Raw genomic sequence first — 22,104 nt, 5'->3', positions numbered from 1 at the left:
GGAAATGAATGGGGATGTATACAGGAGAGGAATATGGAGGAGCGTTAATAAATGTTAATTTTATTGTTAAAAAAATATTTTTTTCATTTTTTTTCCCAATGTAAGGCCTCCCCCGAAAGTAAGGCAGGGTGGGACTTTTGGGAGTAAAATTAATGTAAGACAGGGTCTTACTTTCGGGGAAACACGGTACTAATGTGCAACGTGAAAAAAAGACTATAGATAAAATATTGAAGCTCTTTTAACAATGCAGCGTTCCAATGTCCTGTTCTCCTCTAAAAATCATCTATACAAAAAGAAAAAATGTAAATTAGCCTATGGTCACACGTAGTATGATACCGGCCGTTCCGTGACCCTGCTGGGTCACGGAACGGCCGGTCTCAGAAAAGATCATCCCGGCCGGTACTGCAGTACTGTGGGCCCGCATCAGAACTCTCCACAGCACACAATGGAGCGTGTGGCTGGAGCCGCTTGCTCCATTGTGGGAACTGACAGGGTTTTCTGCGGCGGCTTTTCACTGAAGAGCGGCCGCAGAAAACCGACATGTCAGTTTTCTACAACTTCGCTAGGGATTCCCTCAGCCTGCAGCACTACGTAAGTACCTCAGAAAGCACGGCCATTGTAACAATGGCCGTGATTTCTGCGGAACTTAAGTAGTGTGAACATAGCCTTAGGGCCCTATTCCACCGGACGATTATCGTTCAGATTATCGTTAAATCGTTTGAATCTAAACAATAATCGTTCGGTTGTTAGATTCAATCGTTAGATCGTTTACTAAAACCTGGACCTATTTTTATCGTTGCTTGTTCGCAAATCGTTCGCATTGAATAAGAAATTGTTCGGTCATTCGCACCAGTGACGAACACAATAGCGACGACAAGACGACCGCAAGAACGATCATACGTAACGATTATCTTTTCATGTAAATGGGTGAACGATTTCAGGTCTTTCGTAATAGCGGTGAGTTGGATAGTTTATCGTTAACGATTATAGGTACATGTGTTCTGCGTCTAGACCACAACTTAGACTGGGGACCTGGCAGGGGCCAGGGCCCAACTGGACCACTGTAGAGAGTGTTCTGGCTAGTGTCCTTCCTCTACAGAGTCCAAAGGCAAAAGACCCTACACTTCCTCTACCCTTGTGACTTCCTTCAAACAGCGCATGTAAGGTGTGCTGTGAGTGGGTAAGGAGTGCGTATGTGAGAAGTAAACAGAGAAATGATAGGTGAGAAAAAGAAAGAACTCTCATTGGCATACAGATCTATGTGACACACAAACAATAACCCCTTGAGTACTACAGCTGTGCAGTAACTGAGCATATATACTATACCGACATCTTGTGGCAAAACTCTGGCACTACTAGATCACCACTTTTACTTAAAAAGTAACCAATAGCAACACCCGTGGTGGGACACCTCATTGACATGTTTATTAACAAGCATAGCAGGCTGACAATGGGTGGAAAGGGACATGGGAATTAGGGAGAAACCACAGGCCAAGGCTTTATTGAAAGACAGACATATCAGTGGAGAAGTCCTGGTTGGGTCCATGATAGAATAGTCTCTGGGCAGAAGGAGTACCAGCCTGTGGCAGCCCTGGGCGGGCATCCTCTCCAAGTTGATGTTCAGGCCTTTTCTGACAAACCATCCTAATAACACTTCATATGGGCTCCAGGAACCATGTGATCTCCAGGAAATAGTCCATAAAGCACCAACTGCAATAGACTGGGATCATTCTCTGAATTTGTATTCAAGAACATCCAATAGGCGGATTGCAGCAACCCCCTCCCCCTCCTTTACAGCAGAGATGGGGAACCTCCGGCCCTTTAGCTGTTGCAAAACTACAACTCCCATCATGCCTGGACAGCCAAAGCTTTAGCTTTAGCTGTCCAGGCATGATGGGAATTGTAGTTTTGCAACAGCTGAAGGGCTGAAGGTTCCCCATCCCTGCGTTACATGTGTGGTAAAGATTCTTATGGCTGAGACCCAATGGTGTATAGAGACTTACTTTACTAGGGAAAAAGGGGTCAAACAACTATCGGATGGAAACCTCTTCCTTGGCTACTAGGAGATTTTTACCCGCTGGATAAGAAGACATTTGCATGATTATACAATGAATAAGCTTTATATACCGCTTTAATGTCTACTGCGCCTGCACATATCACATTGTAATAGTAATAACTTCTGCTGAATATTACACAGAAGATGTCTATATGGCAGACGAAGCGTTGTCATTTTAGCACATGTCCCCCCTCCCCCGCACGGCGCTGAGCTCGGTGGTATGGTTCCCAGATGTACATGAAATAAAATCAATCCATCGCCCTTATTGTGAGTTTCAGCGGCCGCCAGTGAAGCCTTTCATTTGTAAGAGAGACAGTAGACAAAAACAATGAGACAAGGTTAAGGAGAAGCTGGAAGGAGAGCATATAACAAATGAATAAGTAATGCTTAAATGTCCAAGTCTGATTTACTTGGCAGAGATGTATGAATTGGAAAGCCATCCTTCACGACGACACCGAGAGCCGCTAAGAGAGATTTTTTAGTAGAAAACCATGAATGGAAAATCTAGGTAGCGCCCAGGGGTGAAGTGATAGAGGAGGAAGAAGTGGTGGTTGCACCCATGCCGTCATGCTGCGAGAGTCCCGAAGGCCGCTCTACCATATAGGACAGGGAGGGGGAACCTTCAGCTGTTGCAAAACTACAATCCCCATCAAGCCTGGAGCTTTGGCTGCATGCCCTTTATGACTCTTCTCATCAAATCTGACTCCTCCTCACACTGCGGAAAACAGGTGGAAATTCAGAGCAGAATCCCCACCGCGGACTCCGCTCAGAATCCCGCCTGCCTCACTGTCTCATTGTTATGTATAGGACGCCTCCGCTCTCCGTGGCTCTCAATTCTAGGGCGGAGGCGATCAAAAAGTTGCATATGCGCAATCAAGGTACCAATAGAAAGAACACATCATGGCGCAAAAAATGACACCTTACACAGCCCCATAGACTAAAGGATAAAAGCGCTATAAGCCTGGGAATAGAGCGATTCTAAGGAACATATATTTGTTAACAAAATAAAAGTCATACATGTTACATATCATTGTAATCGTACCAAGGAACATATATAACATGTCAGTTTTTCCATAGGACACACGGCATAAAAACGAAGCCCCCCCAAAGAAAAACAATTGCGTTTTTGTTTTGTTTTCTTTTTCAATTTCATTGTTTATATAATTTTTTTCTGGTTTCGCAGCATATTTTATGCAAAAATTCAGCCTGTCATTGAAAAGAACAATTAGTGACGCAAAAAAATAAGGGCTCATGTGGGTCTGTAGGTGTAAAAATGCAATTGCTATGGCCTTTTAAGCACAAGGAGGAAAAAAAAACAAAACGCAAAAACGAAAATTAGCCCGGTCCAGAAAGGGTTAAAACTAAGATAGCAGAACGTTACAAAAAAAAGAAGAAAAAACAGAGGTAAGAAAGGCAGGCAAAGAGGTCAGAATATCAAGCAATCCAATCCTATAGAAAACTCCAGCTCAATCTATAAGAGACTGTAACAAGCAATGTCCAAGAGTACAAGTGGACTTGTTATGAGATGCCAGAGTCCCGGTCCAGGGTGTGATTGGAACAGCCATCTGACATCCAGACCACACAGAGCAAAGACTGGCAGGGAAGTGGAGAAGGCGACTGTCCATCACTCCTCAGTCTAAACCATTTGCAGCCCGGCTAGAGCTAGAGGAAGAAACCAGACGGGTGTGGTGGAATCTGTCAATTACCACACAGCAAGTGCTGGAATCAGACTGGTAGGAAACATGCACACTAAATCATGGCCAAAGCGCAGTCTGAGCTGCTTTATGGGGAGAGGACCACACTGAGGTCTGAGTGGCTATAACATTTACCTTATATAAATGGGAAGACTTAAAATCTAGTCCCTAAAGTTCATGACAGCCATCTTTGTTTGTTATTTTTTTTTTGTTTATGTAATGCAGGTAAGCCAGGCCTGTACGAAAAGTGTAGTTCAGATCTGTATAAGGATGTATGGATCCGTTAAGCTATGGGCCCCCTAATGTTATAGACCAGGGATAGGAAACCTTTGGCCCTCTAGCTATTGCAAAACTACAATTCCCATAATGCTCTGACAGTGGCTGGTTTCGGCTGTCCAGGCATGATGGGAATTGCAGCTTTGCAACCTATGAAGGGCCGAAATTTCCCCATCCCTGCTATATAGACCCTGAGTCCTACCCCAATAATATCATCATATAGAAACGATCCCTATTCTTTCATTTCCCAGCCTGGAAAGGGTTAATCCGTTTCCTTTTACTCAACTTCTCAGCCTTTGTTTGACCACCGAGAGAATGGCCAGCGTGTGACCGTAATTTACATTTCATATGAGAAAACCTGATGCATTTTTTATATATTTTTGCTTATTTCATGGTGACTAATTGCCAATTACTATGGTAATGCTATAATTCAGTGTGTGTGAGGTCCGCGAATGAAAAATGATAGGTAACTTCTCCGCTCTCATTTCTATGGCAACAAAACTTCATTGTCATTAAATAGCGGTTCCAATATATAGAGGCAGGACCCCATAATTATAGATTTATACGGCCATAAACATAAATAAGAGCCTCGCATTCATCCAGAGGTCTTCTCCTGTTTATTTGCACCGGGCCAAAAGCGTCTCGACGCGGTGACAGCGCCTAATCAGACAAAATGTTTACTATAAAAATAAAAGATGGGGTATGAATCTCGGCAAACACAGGAGATGCTCGGTAGAACACACTTTATGGTCGCCATGAACCATGGTCTTCCAGCTCCAAGACACCACTTAACTGGCAAATGAAAAAATATCACTAGATATATTACAGCAATGTGTCAAGTGACACTCCGAATGTACAGCTTTCATGGGGAGAACCAGATGAAAAATAATGAAAAAAAAAAATCTATGAAAAAGTCTCGGTCATATTTTGCTTGATAGATGAAAGAGATTATTGAGCCTATTTATAAAAAAGCTCTGTGGTTTACTTAAATATTAAAACGTGGCAGAGAGAGGGGTCGGCCTGATATTAGAATGTTAAATCGAGGCAAATATTCCTGTTACTGTTGGATTAGAAAATACTGTTATTACCACTATGGTTGTGGCTAAAATTATAAAAGTAAAAAGTGGATAAAAAGTTGGTAATAGAGTATTATTATTATTATTATTATTATTATTATTATTATTGTTGTTGTTGTTGTATTATTATTATTATTATTATTATTAATAATAATAATAATAATAATAATAATAATCCCCCCCAAACAATAATTTATATGAATAATAACAATGATAATAATATTATTACTACTAACACTACTGCTACTGAGAATAAAAATATGTAAAATAGATATGAACAAACCGAGCCTGCCGAACACAGGTTCATTCCAAACTTTGCAAAAGATTCAGTTTGCTACCGAACCAAATTTTTTGCAAAGTTCGGAACAAGTTTGGGAAGATGGCGACCACACATTAAAAGAACAAAACAAAAACAAGGGCTTTCTCACCTGTACGCACTCCCCCCGGTGTCCTCCTCCTGTCTTCTGAATCTTTAGCCCATTCAGCCAATCACTGGCTGTGGTGCTGTCCATCCCAGTCTGCCAGTGATTGGCTGAGCTGGCTGAACTCTAGAGACAAGAGTGGCAACCTGCTCAGCCAGTCACTGGCAGACTGGGATGGACAGCGCCTACGGCCAGTGATTGGCTGAGCAGACTGTCACTGAAAAAGAGACCAGAGAAGATGGACTTCAGGGGCGAGGAAAGGTAAGTAAAATGAGTCGCAGGTAAGTAAGTAAAATGAGCCACAGCCACAGTAAGTAAAATGAGCCACAGCCACAATTCTGTAAGACACGGTCCGTTCGGTGACCCAGCCAGGTCACAGAATGGCCGGTGTCAGAAAAAGATCATCCCGGTCGGTACTGCAAATCAGCAACAACGCCCGTGATTACTTCGGTACTTATGTAGTGTGAACATAGCCTTAAACAGTAAGTCATTTTCTGATGACACATTCCCTTTAATAACTGATAGACAAATGTTCCTTTGGCCATCAGTTTTATCTCCCACCCGCTGCAGTAATGTATTGCTATTTTACCTTCTATTGTTTATATATTTTTTTATCCCTTGAAGGGACGTGTAAAGGAAAAAGATAAAAATGAAAAAATGCAATAAGCTACTGCAAGACACATTAGAACTCCGGCAATATGCGGCATACCGCCAGAGTTCTACTGTGTCTCGCAGTTAGGTATGGCATTTTTTCATTCTAATTTTTATACAGTATATTTCATTTACACGTCCCGAGGAACAAACATTTTAGAGCTCGCTCAACACTACATATGACTATAAAGCTGGCGTTGATCTGTGGATATATTTTATTCCAGGTGTTCTCTGATGGGTTTCGATCTTAACAGACACTGGCAGGACCCGTCACCTTGGGCTCATCCTACTTTATATGGAGTGAAGCAGCTGATCCTGGAGATGCACAACAGTCTTGTGAGTTTTGCAGTAACTTGTATAGATTACATGTATCTGTTTCTTCTATGGGCATCCATTCCTAGAAGGTCCTAAACTGTGAAAAATGTTCTAATCTGTATATATTCAATTGTTTAGTCACCATTGGAGCTGCCATGGAACTGTCTGTCCCCATTGGTGGTACCATGGAAGCTTCAATCACCATGGTACCATGGAACCGTCAGTCCCCATTGGTGGTACCATGGAAGCTTCAGTCACCACGAAAATGTTAGTCACCATTAGATGTACCATGAAAGCTTCGGTCATCATTAGGGGTACCATGGAAGCTTCAGTCCCCATTGGAGGTACCATGGAAGCTTCAGTCCCCATTGGAGGTACCATGGAAGCTTCAGTCCCCATTGGAGGTACCATGGAAGCAAAGTAGAGAAATAAGGATAAATCTTTTGTAAAACTTAAGGGTAACTGTGTTCTATACCCCACAGCTAATGTGTCTTTCATCTGGGGGGTAAAAAAATCAATTCACTGTCCTTGCCCTATATCATTGTCTATACCCTAAAAGTTTCCCCCTCCATATACAACCCTAGAAGTGATACGATAAAAGGTCTTTATGTGGAAAGATATGTGAAAATATATCCTGCCACCATGCTCATACTCTTGAGCTAGAACCAGGCCATGGCAGTTTATATCTGTACCCCTGATGAGGCTGACCAAATGTTAATTACTCAACAGAAACACGTAGGGTAAATAATATGTTTATTAGTTGACAGGAAAGGCGCTCGTTAATTAAAAATAGTTGAGACAGGTGAGAGCAATGCTAGAGACAGCTTATTAGACTATTACCTAAGTAACACAGCACAGAGTCTGTCCTGTCTAACGCCTGTATGGGTCATAAAGGACCAAGAAACTGTCACATTTTAATGAAATCAATAAAAAAATCAGTTTTAATTGTCTTAATCCAGGCAGGATTGGGTTGTCTGAGGGTAGAAAAAAATTGTACAACTTGCAATATCAGACCTAAAAGTGGGACTATTTTTTTTCACATTTGAGACAATGCCTTTAAGTAGATTTGAATGGACTTTAAACAAAAACAATACACAAAGAAAAATGCAAAAAGGAAACAAAAAACAAAAACAAATTCCAACCTAAAATACATGTGTGTTGCTATAGAAATTTAACAAAGAACCAGTGCTCAACTACCTTCTGGTTCCACTCATCATTGGCCATCAAGGAGGTGGTACTTTGTCAAATGGGCTTTTTGTTTCTCCTGCACTTGCACCATGAGAGAGGGATCTGAGGGGCTTATTGGCCACTGCATACAAGATTTGGCTTATTACAGAACAATTGGGTTATAACTAGTCTTGAGCGGACCTGTCAAAATTTGCGGTTAAGTTCTCCAAACCTCAAACGGGAACGGGTGGCATTTGTCTTCCGGCAGCTGCCGAAAAAGGATGCAGTCCTAGGACTGCCAGGAAAACATGGATACAGCCTATGGCCTATGGTTCTAGCCATGTTTTCTAGGACTTCCGAGGGTGGTACTCAACTTCACAAAGAATCAAACATCGAGTGTTTGGAGAACTTTGCCGAACCCAAACAGTTAGACAGATCCGCTAAACACTAGTTACGACGTAAATTTTCTCACTATTTTTGAGTTTTTTAATTTTTTTTTTACTTTTTTTATGGATATGGGCCTCCAAATTAGGAGGTCCTAGTCCTTTCTCTGTCAATTGAATATCGCTCGTCTCGCACCTTTATATTCAGTGAAGACCATTAAAATGCATCTGTGGCCTCCACGGGCATCAAACAGATGAGTGAGCAGAATCGGGAATTATGATAAAAATGGAAATCGCATCAATTCTGGCAGGAACCAAAATCCTGAACATTTTCATTCTGCATATTAATGCGGCAATTTTTTTTTTTTTTTTTTTAATGTCTAAAAAAAAAAAAATCATCTCCTTGTTGCCTAAATGAAAATCCTTCGAAATATTTAACATACGGAGCCCTCTGGGCATCTGTTTAAGCTTTGTGGGAGACCGGACTAAAGTTTTTTATGAGTGTTTGAAATAAAGTTCTATTTAAGCTTTTGAAAGGAGACGGATTCTCTGTAATATTCCCAGAGAGCTTGTGTTCAAGACAAGTTAGGTCTTTGAATCATTAACCAGGCACTGATTGATTGAAACATCATATTTCTTTTGCTGGCTGATTTGAATGATGTATGCCGGGCAGAGTCTGTTCTGGTTGAGAGGATTATACCTCTCCGGAGTTTAGACGTTCCGTCCCCAGACATTTCATACATGGAGATTTTGGAAAATGTTTTGTATTTCTTCCTTCGCATTGCGAGCAGATAATTGCCAATTAGACCTGAGATTTGGGGAAGTTTGATGATTCGGGGCTGGTATGTTTACCAAGATTGAGCAAATTACCAATAATGAGATTCATATTGTCCCTTGAAGTTGCACCAGGTAAATGTTTGATAATACACAATTAAAGGGGATCAGCAGGATTGTCGAATCTAACCTGCTTATAGCTACCAATAGTGTCAGAGACGCTGAGGAGGAAAGTCAGTGCCTTACTTTCCTCCTCAGCGCCGGTTCTGAGGTGATAGTTGTAGTAAACTTCACACCGGAGCACCCTTAGGAGCACTGCCACGTCATCCGGCCCACCCCTTCTAATGATAATCAATGAAAGGGGCAGGCCGGATGACGTGGCAGTGCTCCTAATGGTGCTCCAGGGCGGAGTTTACCCCGACCAATAGTTTGGGACTGGCATCAAGGAGGAGGGTAACGCACATACCTCCCTCCTCAGAATCCCCAGCACTATAGGGTGCTATAAGCAGATTATATTTGTCTAACATGCTGATAGTTCCCTTTTAGGTGCAGTTAGGCGTAATGCACATGATAGGGCTGAATGCAGCTACAGCTCCCATGATGCCGGCCAGAGAGTAAAACCAAAGATCCTGGGTAACAGTGCAAATTTTGTAACAGAGCCCTAATTTACATTGTAACGCTATATTCCCACATTGGGAATATAGTGGCCAAAGGCGTCTGTCCTGATATATAGATGGCCGCTATTAACCCTTTAAGGACATGGCCCATTTTCGTTTTTACGTTTTCGGTTTTTCCTCCTTGTGTTTAAAAGGTCATAGCACTTGCATTTTTCCACCTAGAAACCCACATGACCCCTTATTTTTTGCGACACTAATTGTACTTTGCAATTACAGGCTGAATTTTTGCATAAAGTACACTGCGAAACCAGAAAAAAATTCAAAGTGTGGTAAAATTGAAAAAAAAAAAACGCATTTCTTTTATTTGGGGGAAATGTGTTTTTACGCCATTCACCCTGGGGTAAAACTGACTTGTTATGCATGTTCCTCAAGTCGTTACGATTAAAACGATATATAACATGTATAACTTATATTGTATCTGATGGCCTGTAAAAAATTCAAACCGTTGTTAACCAATATACGTTCCTTAAAATCGCTCCATTCCCAGGCTTATAGCGCTTTTATCCTTTGGTTTATGGGGCTGTGCGAGGTGTCATTTTTTGCGCCATGATGTGATCTTTCTATCGGTACCTTGATTGCCCATATACGTCTTTTTGATCGCTTTTTATTAAATTTTTTCTGGATTTGATGCGACCAAAAATGCGCAATTTTGCACTTTGGGATTTTTTTGCGCTGACGCCGTTTACCGTACGAGATCAGGAATGTGATTAATTAATAGTTCGGGCGATTACGCACGCGGCGATAGCAAACATGTTTATTTATTTATTTATTTGTTTACTTTTATTTAAAACCTGGGAAAAGGGGGGTGATTCAGACTTTTATTAGGGGAGGGGGCTTTTTACTATTAGGGTACAAACCCACTTGACGTATTTGCTGCGTGAATCAGTCTTAAAAATAAGCAGGCAAAACGCAGGTTGGCTTTATACAATTGTTCTGTGTTAAAATACGCAACTGCGTATTTTTGAAGCGTGAAACTTGTTGTTAGCAAAGCATCAGTTGTTAAAATACGCAGTTGCGTATTTTTGAAGCGTGAAGTTACATGCGTTTTTTGCACAGGTTGTTTAAACAACTGATGCTTTGCTAACAACAAGCTTCACGCTTCAAAAATACGCAATTGCGTATTTTAACGCAGAACAATCGTATAAAGCCAACCTGCGTTTTGCCTGCTTATTTTTAAGACTGATTCACGCAGCAAATACGTCAAGTGGGTTTGTACCCTTAACAACACTTTTTTTTTTTTTTTTTTTACACATATACTAGAAGCCCCCCTGGGGGATTTCTAGTATATACACTTGGATCTCTCATAGAGATCTCTGCAGCATAGATATGCTGCAGAGATCCATGAGATCGGCACTCGTTTGCTTTCGGCTGCTGCAGCCGAAAACGAACGAGTGCCGAGCCGAGGACGGCGCCATCTTGGACGCGTCCCCGGCCGGCATCAGTAACGGAGATCGCTCCTCCGGGACAAGGTCCCGGAGGAGCGATCTCCCCCACTAGACACCAGGGAAACGTTGCCTCCGGTAAACGGAGGCAGCTGTCAACTTTGACAGCTGCCTCCGATTAGCTAATTAGCGGGCACGGCGATCAGACCGTGCCCGCTAATAGCAGCGGTCCCGGGCTACCCGCGGCACCCGGGATCGCGGCACTTCAAAGCGGGGCCGCCGCGCGGCCCCGCTTTGAAGTGCAAGTGAGGACATAGGACGTACCGGTACGTCCTATGTCCTTAAGAGGTTAAAGGGGTATTCCACTCAGACAAAACATTTGATATGTTGCTGCCCATAGTAAGACTAACAATTCCTTCCATATTTGTTATTATCTATTCTGTCTCCTTCCACCAGTTCTCAGCTGCTGCTTTCTGCTGAAGACACAAAAATCTGTGTGTGAGCTTTTCTCTCTGTCTTCCCCTCCTCCCCCCTCCCTTCTGAGATGGCTGATGTAAACAAGTCCCTGTCAGGATTTATATGCAGCATGCTGGAGGAGTTATTCTGAGGTCAAGTTGCTAATGAACTCATTGTGAATAACCCTCTCAGCAGTACTTATCAGCTGCTGTGTGGCGCTGTTTTAAGGGGAAAAATAAATATTGTTAATAAAGGAGTACTCCAGGAGAAAATATTTTTCTTTCAAATCAACTGGTTCCAGAAAGTGCCAGAGATTTGGAATTTGCTTCTATTTACAAAATAATCTCCAGTCTTCCAGTACTTATCAGCTGCTTTATGTCCTGCAGAAAATGGTGTATTCTTTCCAGTCTGACACAGTGCTCTCTGCTGCCACCTCTGTCCATGTCAGGAACTGCCCAGAGCAGCAGCAAATCCCCATAGAAAACCTCTCCTGCTCTGGACAGTTCCTGACATGGACAGAGGTGGCAGCAGAGAGCACTGTGTCAGACTGGAGAGAATACACCACTTCCTGCAGGACATACAGCAGCTGATAAGTACTGGAAGACTGGAGATTTTTTTTTTTTTTAAATAGAAGCAAATTCCAAATCTCTGGCACTTTCTGAAACCAGTTGATTTGTAGGAAAAATATTTTCTCCTGGAATACTCCTTTAACAATATTTATTTTTCCCCTTAAAACAGCGCCACCTAATGGCCACATAAACATGAAACTGTAACCAAACCATTTTTTTTTTTTTTTTTTTTTACTATAACTTCTGATTGGATATAAAAGACTTAAAAAAAAAAACTTCTTAAATTTTATTTGAAATATTAAATCTCATTCAAAAATGTGGCCAATGGATATGGAGACAAGAACTGGTGATTTATCTGTAGTAGCAGTACATAGCAGGGATTGAAGTACATGAGTGGAAATACATTTTGGCCATGATTATTGGTGAGAGGACCTTTACAGTGTGAGCGATGAGGCCTGATGTAGGGGCTCGTGATGGATGTGTTCGGAAAGGTCAGGGTAATTCCCAGTACAGGCCTCTGACCTTTCCCTCCTGCCGTACTGTGCCCGGACTGGCAAATACATTTCATTCAGCCGCACACTGAGTAACAGACAGGAAATGACAAAGATTTACTGGAGACCAGTTATGGCCGATCCATCATGTGTCACTTCTGTAGAATTGATGGAACGGACCTCTAGTAAACAGGACCCAAAGTAGCAGAAGAGGAGCATGGGAAAAATACTCGGCTTGCTTTACTCCATGTCTCGGGAACAATGGGGCAAACGATCTATCGTTTAGTTCTATTGTAATTCCTGTGCTGATAAGGAGGACACTGGACACTGGACTGTGCACAATAGGAAGTCCCAGTTTTAGGCTTAGTGGCCAGAATGGAAACTGCAAGATTTCAGGATGATTTTAAAATCTAGATAGTAAAATGGAAAATTGGATGGGAAAAAAAGTTAGAGAGAGAGCGGAAAGTAAGAACAGAGAAATCAATGGAGATCACTGGGAGAACAATGAAAGAGGAAACAAATGCTGGAGAGGTAGGCTTTATATGCCTTGATGGAGACCGTCTTTGTTCTGACTTTTTACCGTCTCGACTATCTCTATAAATTGTCTGCTATGGTTTCAGGACGAGTGGTTAAAGGGAAGTGACACCGGCTCTGATCACGTCTCCTCCTTAGGCTTTTGTCACTCTGTGTCTTGCATTGGCCATCAGAGGTATACATTGGAGGGATTCCCCCGACGTACACGGCCGATGGATGCCTCCGGCAATCACCCATTGTAAAAAGAGAGAAGAGTGCATCGAGTCACAGAGTCCATGCTGTCTACCATGAAAAGCACTTACAATGGTCATGTGAGAATCAGACCTGGAGCAGCGGAGGAAGGCCACCTTGTCTGATCAATTATGTTTTACAATATATCATGCGGACGGCTGAGTGTGTCACTTACTGTACCTGCACTATACTCTATGGGAAGAAGACAAGATGGCAGCGAGGGCAGTGTGATGGGCAATATGGAGGCCTTGTGTCCTGGCATCATGTGGATTGCCGGGTGCGACACTTACTGTACCTGCACTATACTCTATGGGAAGAAGACAAGATGGCAGCGAGGGCAGTGTGATGGGGAATATGGAGGCCTTGTGTCCTGGCATCATGTGGATTGCCGGGTGCATCACTTACTGTACCTGCACTATACTCTATGGGAAGAAGACAAGATGGCAGCGAGGGCAGTGTGATGGGCAATATGGAGGCCTTGTATCCTGGCATCATGTGGATTGCCGGGTGCATCACTTACTGTACCTGCACTATACTCTATGGGAAGAAGACAAGATGGCAGCGAGGGCAGTGTGATGGGCAATATGGAGGCCTTGTGTCCTGATATCATGTGGATTGCCGGGTGCGACACTTACTGTACCTGCACTATACTCTATGGGAAGAAGACAAGATGGCAGCGAGGGCAGTGTGATGGGCAATATGGAGACCTTGTGTTCTGATATCATGTGGATGTTTCTGGAGACAAGGACCACCTAACCTAACCATTGTGCACAACAAGCCCCCTCCTCCCTTCATGGCAGCGGGACCCCTTATTGGCAGCGTATTATGCCCCGGGGATCACACTGCAGACATTGCTCAGGGATGAGGAACATGACAAAGCGATACAGATGGTGACTCGTCCTCCAGATTTCCAGATCGTAACCCAATCGGCCATCTGTGGGATGAAGTCTGATCCATGGATGCCGCACCTCACAAGTAATAGAATCTGATGCTTACATGATTGTGCCAGACACCCCGGGACACCATCATAGGTCTAGTGGGGTCAAGACCTTAAAGGGGCACTCCAGCAAAAATCATTCATTTAAATCAACTGGTGTCAGAAAGTTATACAGATTTGTAATTTACTTCTATTTCAAAAATCTCCAATCTTCCTGTACTTATCAGCTGCTGTATACTCTGCAGGAAGTGGTGTATTCTCTCCAGTCTGACACAGTGCTCTCTGCTGCCACCTCTGTCCATGTCAGGAACTGTCCAGAGCAGGATAGGTTTTCTATAGGGATTTGCTGCTTCTCCGGACAGAGGTGGCACTGTGTCAAAATGGAAAGAATACCCCACTTCCTGCCGGACATACAGCAGCTGATAAGTACTGGAAGACAGGAGATTTTTAAAAAGTAATTTACAAATCTCGAGACACCAGAGGATTTGAAAGGAATAGATAAGTAGTTTTAAAAGGGTATTGTAAAAAAAATTACTTTTTTCCTATCCACAGGACAGGGGAAAAGTAGGAGGCTGCGATGGGGGGGAGGTTTCTGGGGTGCAGTTACGGCACGTGACCCGCGGCTCTATTTATTCCTATGGAGCCAACGGAAAGACCGAGTACAGCACTCTCCATAATACAGAAGCTGGGGCCCGATACAGAGATGGTTGGGGGTATAGAGGACGGACCCACCCGATCTCCTACTTTTCCCAGGGGAACAGTTCATTTTTCCTGGAATACCCCTTTAATTCCATGGCTGATCATTACCTGTCGTTCCTCCTATAAGAAGCGATGCTCTAATATCATTGTAGCAGATATAATTGATCTCTATTGCGATGTTGCTTTCCCGTCTCCCTCTCAGAAAGCATTACCGTATGAAGGATACCAACCCCGTACACTCCCCGAGACATTTCCTTTTAGCAGCAATATCCGTTGCCTCCATTAGCCAGGCAGAAGTATAATTATCAAAAATCCCTATTTTGGATCCATTACATACATCGCTATTAGCATAAAAGTCTATAAATTTGGAGTAATCCCTTTAAATGTCGACATTTCGAGAGTCGTCTTTGGAAAGAGCCGGAGCTTTCAAGCCTGCGGCAAATAAGTTTCGGTAAGTCTTTCTGTAAGTTTGTCCTTTAATGACACGGCGGTTTAGTAAGTTGTCAGATCCGAGTCTTCATTAAGTTTCTCCCACTGCAGGGAAATGGATCATCGGAAGGTAAAGCCGATCGCTGCGGAGAGCGGAGCTGACAGGGAAGGTCACCGAGGGAAGGGAGAGCTGCCCAGGCGTCCAGCTACCTGTATAAATGTCTGACGGATGAGACCGCCGCCATGGATGCTCGGCTAATAGCAGAAAACCAGCCTGGACCTCGTCTCAGAGGATGCCGATGGTTACTAAAGGGAGTCCGTCATAGACAGTCCGTAAGAGACTAGAGTCCGTCATAGACAGTCCGTAAGAGACTAGAGTCCGTCATGGACAGTCCGTAAGAGACTAAAGTCCATCATAGACAGTCCGTAAGAGACTACAGTCCGTCATGGACAGTCCGTAAGAGACTAAAGTCCGTCATAGACAGTCCGTAAGAGACTAAAGTCCGTCATAGACAGTCCGTAAGAGATTAGAGTCCGTCATGGACAGCCCGTAAGAGACTAGAGTCCGTCATAGACAGTCTGTAAGAGACAAGGGTCCGTCATAGACAGTCCGTAAGAGACAAGGGTCCGTCATAGACAGTCCGTAAGAGACTAGAGTCCGTCATAGACAGTCCGTAAGAGACTAGAGTCCGTCATGGACAGTCCGTAAGAGACTAGAGTCCATCATAGACAGTCCGTAAGAGACTAGAGTCCGGCATAGACAGTCCGTAAGAGACAAGGGTCCGTCATAGACAGTCCGTAAGAGACTAGAGTCCGTCATAGACAGTCCGTAAGAGACTAGAGTCCAGCATAGACAGTCCGTAAGAGACTAAAGTCCGTCATAGACAGTCCGTAAGAGACTAGAGTCCGGCATAGACAGTCCATAAGAGACAAGGGTCCGTCATAGACAGCCCGTAAGAGACAAGAGTCCGTCATAGACAGCCCGTAAGAGACAAGAGTCCGTCATAGACAGTCCGTAAGAGATTAGAGTCCGTCATAGACAGTCCGTAAGAGACTAGAGTCCGTCATAGACAGTCCGTAAGAGACTAAAGTCCGTCATAGACAGCCCGTAAGAGACTAAAGTCCGTCATAGACAGCCCGTAAGAGACTAAAGTCCGTCATAGACAGTCCGTAAGAGACTAGAGTCCGGCATAGACAGTCCGTAAGAGACTAGAGTCCGTCATAGACAGTCCGTAAGAGACTAGAGTCCGTCATAGACAGTCCGTAAGAGACAAGGGTCCGTCATAGACAGTCCGTAAGAGACAAGAGTCCGTCATAGACAGTCCGTAAGAGACTAGAGTCCGTCATAGACAGTCCGTAAGAGACTAGAGTCCGTCATAGACAGTCCGTAAGAGACAAGGGTCCGTCATAGACAGTCCGTAAGAGACTAGAGTCCGTAAGAGACAGTCCGTAAGAGACAAGGGTCCGTTATAGACAGTCTGTGAGATACTAGAGTCCGTTATAGACAGTCCATAAGAGACTAGAGTCCATCATAGACAGTCCATAAGAGACTAGAGTCCGTCATAGACAGTCCGTAAGAGACTAGAGTCCGTCATAGAAAGTCCGTAAGAGACTAGAGTCCGTCATATACAGTCCGTAAGAGACTAGAGTCCGTAATAGAAAGACCTTAAGAGACTAGAGTCCGTCATAGACAGTCCATAAGAGACTAGAGTCCATCATAGACAGTCCGTAAGAGACTAGAGTCCGTAAGAGACTAAAGTCCTTCATGGACAGTCCGTAAGAGACTAGAGTCCGTCATAGACAGTCCGTAAGAGACTAGAGTCTGTCATAGGCAGTCCGTAAGAGACTAGAGCCGTCATAGACAGTCCGTAAGAGACTAGAGTTCATCATAGACAGTCCGTAAGAGACTAGAGTCTGTCATAGGCAGTCCGTAAGAGACTAGAGCCGTCATAGACAGTCCGTAAGAGACAAGGGTCCATCATAGACAGTCGGTAAGAGACAAGGGTCCATCATAGACAGTCCGTAAGAGACTAGAGTCCATCATAGACAGTCCGTAAGAGACTAGAGTCCGTCATAGACAGTCCGTAAGAGACTAGAGTCCGGCATAGACAGTCCGTAAGAGACTAGAGTCCGGCATAGACAGTCCGTAAGAGACTAGAGTCCGTCATAGACAGGTTTTAAGAGACTAGAGTCCTTCATAGACAGTCCGTAAGAGACTAGAGTCTGTCATTAACAGTCCATAAGAGACTAGAGTCCATCATAGACAGTCCGTAAGAGACTAGAGTCCGTCATAGACAGTCCGTAAGAGACTAGAGTCCGGCATAGACAGTCCGTAAGAGACTAGAGTCCGGCATAGACAGTCCGTAAGAGACTAGAGTCCGTCATAGACAGGTTTTAAGAGACTAGAGTCCTTCATAGACAGTCCGTAAGAGACTAGAGTCTGTCATTAACAGTCCATAAGAGACTAGAGTCCATCATAGACAGTCCGTAAGAGACTAGAGTCCGTAAGAGACAGTCCGTAAGAGACTACAGTCCGTCATGGACAGTCCGTAAGAGACTAGAGTCCATCATAGACAGTCCGTAAGAGACTAGAGTCCGGCATAGACAGTCCGTAAGAGACTAGAGTCCGGCATAGACAGTTCGTAAGAGACTAGAGTCCGTCATAGACAGTTTTTAAGAGACTAGAGTCCGTCATAGACAGTCCGTAAGAGACTAGAGTCTGTCATTAACAGTCCATAAGAGACTAGAGTCCATCATAGACAGTCCGTAAGAGACTAGAGTCCGTAAGAGACAGTCCGTAAGAGACTACAGTCCGTAAGAGACTACAGTCCGTCATGGACAGTCCGTAAGAGACTAGAGTCCATCATAGACAGTCCGTAAGAGACTAGAGTCCATCATAGACAGTCCGTAAGAGACTAGAGTCCGTCATGGACAATCTGTAAGGCCCCATTCACACGTCTGTGTCAGTTTTTACTGTCAGGAATTCCTGATCAGGAGACCTCAAATGTCATCAGGAAAGTATCAGGATTTCCTGACAGTAATCCTTTTTTACCCTCAGGAAACCATCAGGAAAAACCTTCAGGATTTCCTGATGAGAAAAAAAATAGGACATGATGGGAGATGTATTTCTGCAAACTGGATGGTCACAGGCTGGAGAAGTACAACCCCCATCATGCCATGTCAGCAGGGCATAATGGGAGTTGTACTTCTGCAACATGGGTGGCCACAGACTGTAGAAGGGCCGCTGTCCGGGGTGCGCTGTCAGGGTGAGGCTGTCCGGGGGGTGCTGTCCGGGTGAGGCTGTTCGGGGGGCCGCTGTCTGGGGGAGGCTGTCCGGGGGTCGCTGTCTGGGGGAGGCTGTCCGGGGGGCGCTGTCAGGGTGAGGCTGTTCGGGGGGGAGCTGTCTGGGGGCGATGCCCATCAGCAACGCACCCTGAGGAGGGAGATAAAGCGGTGTGCCGGGGGCCCGCAGCAGCCAGCTCTGCGTGCGCTCTTGGTCCGGTGGGGGGGCGGAAGACTGTGCGTGCGGGTGGCAGCCAGGGGTCCGGGTGCCAGGCAGAAAGGTGTGCTGAGGGTGCGGGGGTCCCGGCGGGCTCTTAACCAATCCGGAATCCCGGGCACTTTCCTGATGCACATGAAAGTGCCCGTGATTCCGCCGCCCCCATAGACTTCTATGAGGGCGTCCAGGCCGGAATTCCGGACAAAAATAGGACATGTCCTATTTTTTTCGGATCTATTTTCCGGAACGGACACCCTTCCGGAAAAATCCGGAAGGGTGTCCGTGACCAATTAAAGTATATGGGTCCGGAAATCCGTCCGGATTTCCTGATAGGAAATCCGGATGGTTTTTCCGGACGTGTGAAGGGGGCCTAAGAGACTATAGTCCGTCATAGACAGAGAAGAGGGAAAACTTTCATCCGAATTTTCCAAAAAATTCTGATTCAAATTTTTGTTTCTGATTCATTACGATTAGAGATGAGCGAATCACTCGTAAATTTGTTTCGCAAAGTTTCGTGAATATTCGCACAAATTCATGAATATTCACGAATTGCGTTCAAAAAAATTTTCATTAAAAATAGTGGCGAGCGAATGTGTTCGTAAATATTCGTAATTGTTTGTGTTCGCAGATACAAACAATTTGTCCGATCATCAGAATGGTTATAGCAATAATTTTCGAACATGTGAACATTTATCTCGTGGTAAAAGTATAAGCTATGTGGCTGCCATGTTAAGCGAATTTGCAAAGCAAATCTAGCGAATTCGCAAACCCATTGAGGCGAATTCGACACGCGATTGGCTGCAAATTGAAATGCATCTAATTATGATTCATGGGTAGAGACGATCGAACCAAACTTTATAAACGAGTGTCACTGCAAACTTTGCAAAAAGTTTGGTTCATTACAGAAATGTTTGCAAGGTTCGTAACCAGTTCATAAAGATGGCGGCCGCACAAATTAAAACGCAGAAAAAACAATGGCGCTGTGTTATCTCAGTCAGTGATTGGCTGAGTGGGCTCGTGCCGGCTGCAAACAGCAGGTGACATCGGAGACCCGTAGGTTCTGTTTTCTATGGGAATCAAGTTGTGCTGCCGCCATCTTGGACAAGGTTCGTTACGAATCTCACTTTGTGAAGTTCAGTTTGCTCATCTTTTCATAAGGAGCTCCTTTATACTTCTCCGCCCTATAGGTTTGTGCCATAGTACAGAGCCAGAATGAGCAGTTCCGAATTCAGGGTGGTCTTACATGCAGTTTTTAATGTCATGTGAAATACGTCGGGATGTCTTCTGCTTCTCCTTCCTACTGGATCCATCGCTGGAATCAACAAAATAAACAACATCAAAAAGTTTAGTGTCCATTTTCGCCAGCAGTTGCTCTTTGTGACATCGGCCGCAGAATATTCCGGCACGCGGCTAATGTGGAGGATTGTCTCATGTGTAATTACATTAGGAACATTCTGTTTTTCGCATTTATTTTGTACTTTCCCCCTTAATGTCATCATAAAATCCCCATTTAAGCAGACTGGTGAGATTTGACTTTTTATTAGAACAGAAACTCTTAGTCATTCGGCGAGCTGACAGCGTAATTATACACAATATCTAATAAAACGGCCGCTAATAAATAACCCCAAATCCTACAGCTCCCTGTCTCCAGGCTCAGTATATAATGATTTCTGTAGAGAATATAATTTTATACTATTCTGCATAAAAGGTTACACTACATCCTGCTATACGCATGCAGACATGTTGATTTTTTAAGATGTATTCCGCTATTTATTTATTTATTTTTAATTACATAACTTTAAAATATAGTTTTAGCTCCCCCCAGTGTAATGTTTACGCTAATGTAGCATGTATTATATAGAGATCGGGGAGGCTGCAGCACTAGTCACACAGACAGCTTCCCCCAGTGTAATGTCTATTCTAATGGTAATATTTATTATATAGATATCAGGGGAGGCTGCAGCACTAATGAGATAGACAGCTTCCCCCAGTGTAATGTCTATTCAAATGGTAACATGTAATATATAGACATCAGGGGAGGACACAGCGCTAGTGACAAAGACAGCTTCCCCCAGTGTAATGTCTATCCTCATCGTAACATGTATTATATAAACATCAGGGGAGGATGCAGCACTATTGACACAGACAGCTTCCCCCAGTGTAATATCTATTCTATTGGTAACATGTAATATATACACATCAGTGGAGGTTGCAGCACTACTGACACGGACAGCTTCCCCAGTGTAATGGTATTATAGTGATATTCCACTGCCAGAAGAGTCTTATGGCGACTTTCTCGCTCTTTTACTTTTATTATGAGACCTCTGGCTACCTTAAAACAGTACAATGTATTATGTAACACACGTTTTGTGATCTACATGTTTTTTTTTTCTTGAAGAATTCTGGCCCCACCTTGATGACACAGAGGCTTAGTTAAAACTTGTAATAGGAATTGCCACACAGAAGGGGCCTTGACATTTATGAACATAACTTGCTTGCCGAAATTAACTCTGACCGTGTATTGTAATCGGTTTAAGCATTTATTACTCGCAATGCTCTTGCCCGCGATGTGACAGGCCTGTTTCAGGTAATTTGTTAGAGGTGACAAAAACGCCTCATATTGCTGTAGTTTCACCCTGACCTTCTCTCATACCAGAAAATTAATTTTGGAGCTGAAACAAATGCATTAGTGTTGTCAGATAAATGCTTTGCCTGGAAGCAGCTCCTTCACATTAATCTATCATGCAGAAGCGGATGACGGAGGAGGAATGGCTCTTTTTACATCCTGAAACTTTTTCCCTTCCTCCATCAAAACTGTTCTGTGGAGGCAAAAAGAATCAAATATCTGAAATAAATAAAAAAAATAAAAAATAAAGTTCATGATCAGAGATGAGCAATTAAAAAAAAAAAATCAGTTTGCCAGTTCTACAAATATTGGCGTAAAATTTGTGACTTTGCGGAACACACCGTACTAAAACAGTGCAGTCCCATGTCGGGAACTGTCCAGGGCAGGAGAGGTTTTCTATGGGGGTTTACTTTTGCTCTGAACAGTTCCTGACATGGACAGAGGTGGCAGCAGAGAGCACTGTGTCAGACTGGAAAGAATATACTACTTTGTGCAGAACATACAGCAGCTGATAAGTCCTGTTTTTTAAACAGAAAAAAACTTACATATCTATATAACTTTCGAGGACCAGTTGATTTGCAAACAATTTTTTTCTCCGGAGTCCCCCTTTAAGGAGGGTAACAAAGGGTAAAGTGGAGGCTCCTAGGCTGGGTTCCGTTAGTGTCCAGAAATAGTGATTATTTTATAGAAGACATACCAACTCGCATTAGAAACAGCAGCGCGCATACTGATACAAGGGCAGTAATTGATTAATAATTCC

The 22,104-nt window shown here is 43.6% G+C and overlaps 1 protein-coding gene across 3 annotated transcripts in view; it reads left to right on the top strand.

Moving 5' to 3' along the window:
* The window catches only part of LOC138799868 (cytosolic carboxypeptidase 6-like), a 291,975-nt gene that overhangs the window by 110,087 nt on the left and 159,784 nt on the right, over positions 1 to 22,104 (top strand). For all 3 annotated transcript variants that reach the window (XM_069981583.1, XM_069981584.1, XM_069981582.1), the window contains one exon: positions 6,400 to 6,511. In XM_069981583.1, coding sequence (XP_069837684.1) covers positions 6,400 to 6,511 — 112 coding nt within the window. The remainder of the gene's footprint in view (positions 1 to 6,399; positions 6,512 to 22,104) is intronic.

Source organism: Dendropsophus ebraccatus, chromosome 8 (assembly GCF_027789765.1).
Source record: "Dendropsophus ebraccatus isolate aDenEbr1 chromosome 8, aDenEbr1.pat, whole genome shotgun sequence".
Classification (NCBI taxonomy): domain Eukaryota; kingdom Metazoa; phylum Chordata; class Amphibia; order Anura; family Hylidae; genus Dendropsophus; species Dendropsophus ebraccatus.
The sequence above is the reverse complement of the archived record's forward strand: the minus strand, read 5'-3'. Positions and strand labels throughout refer to the sequence as shown.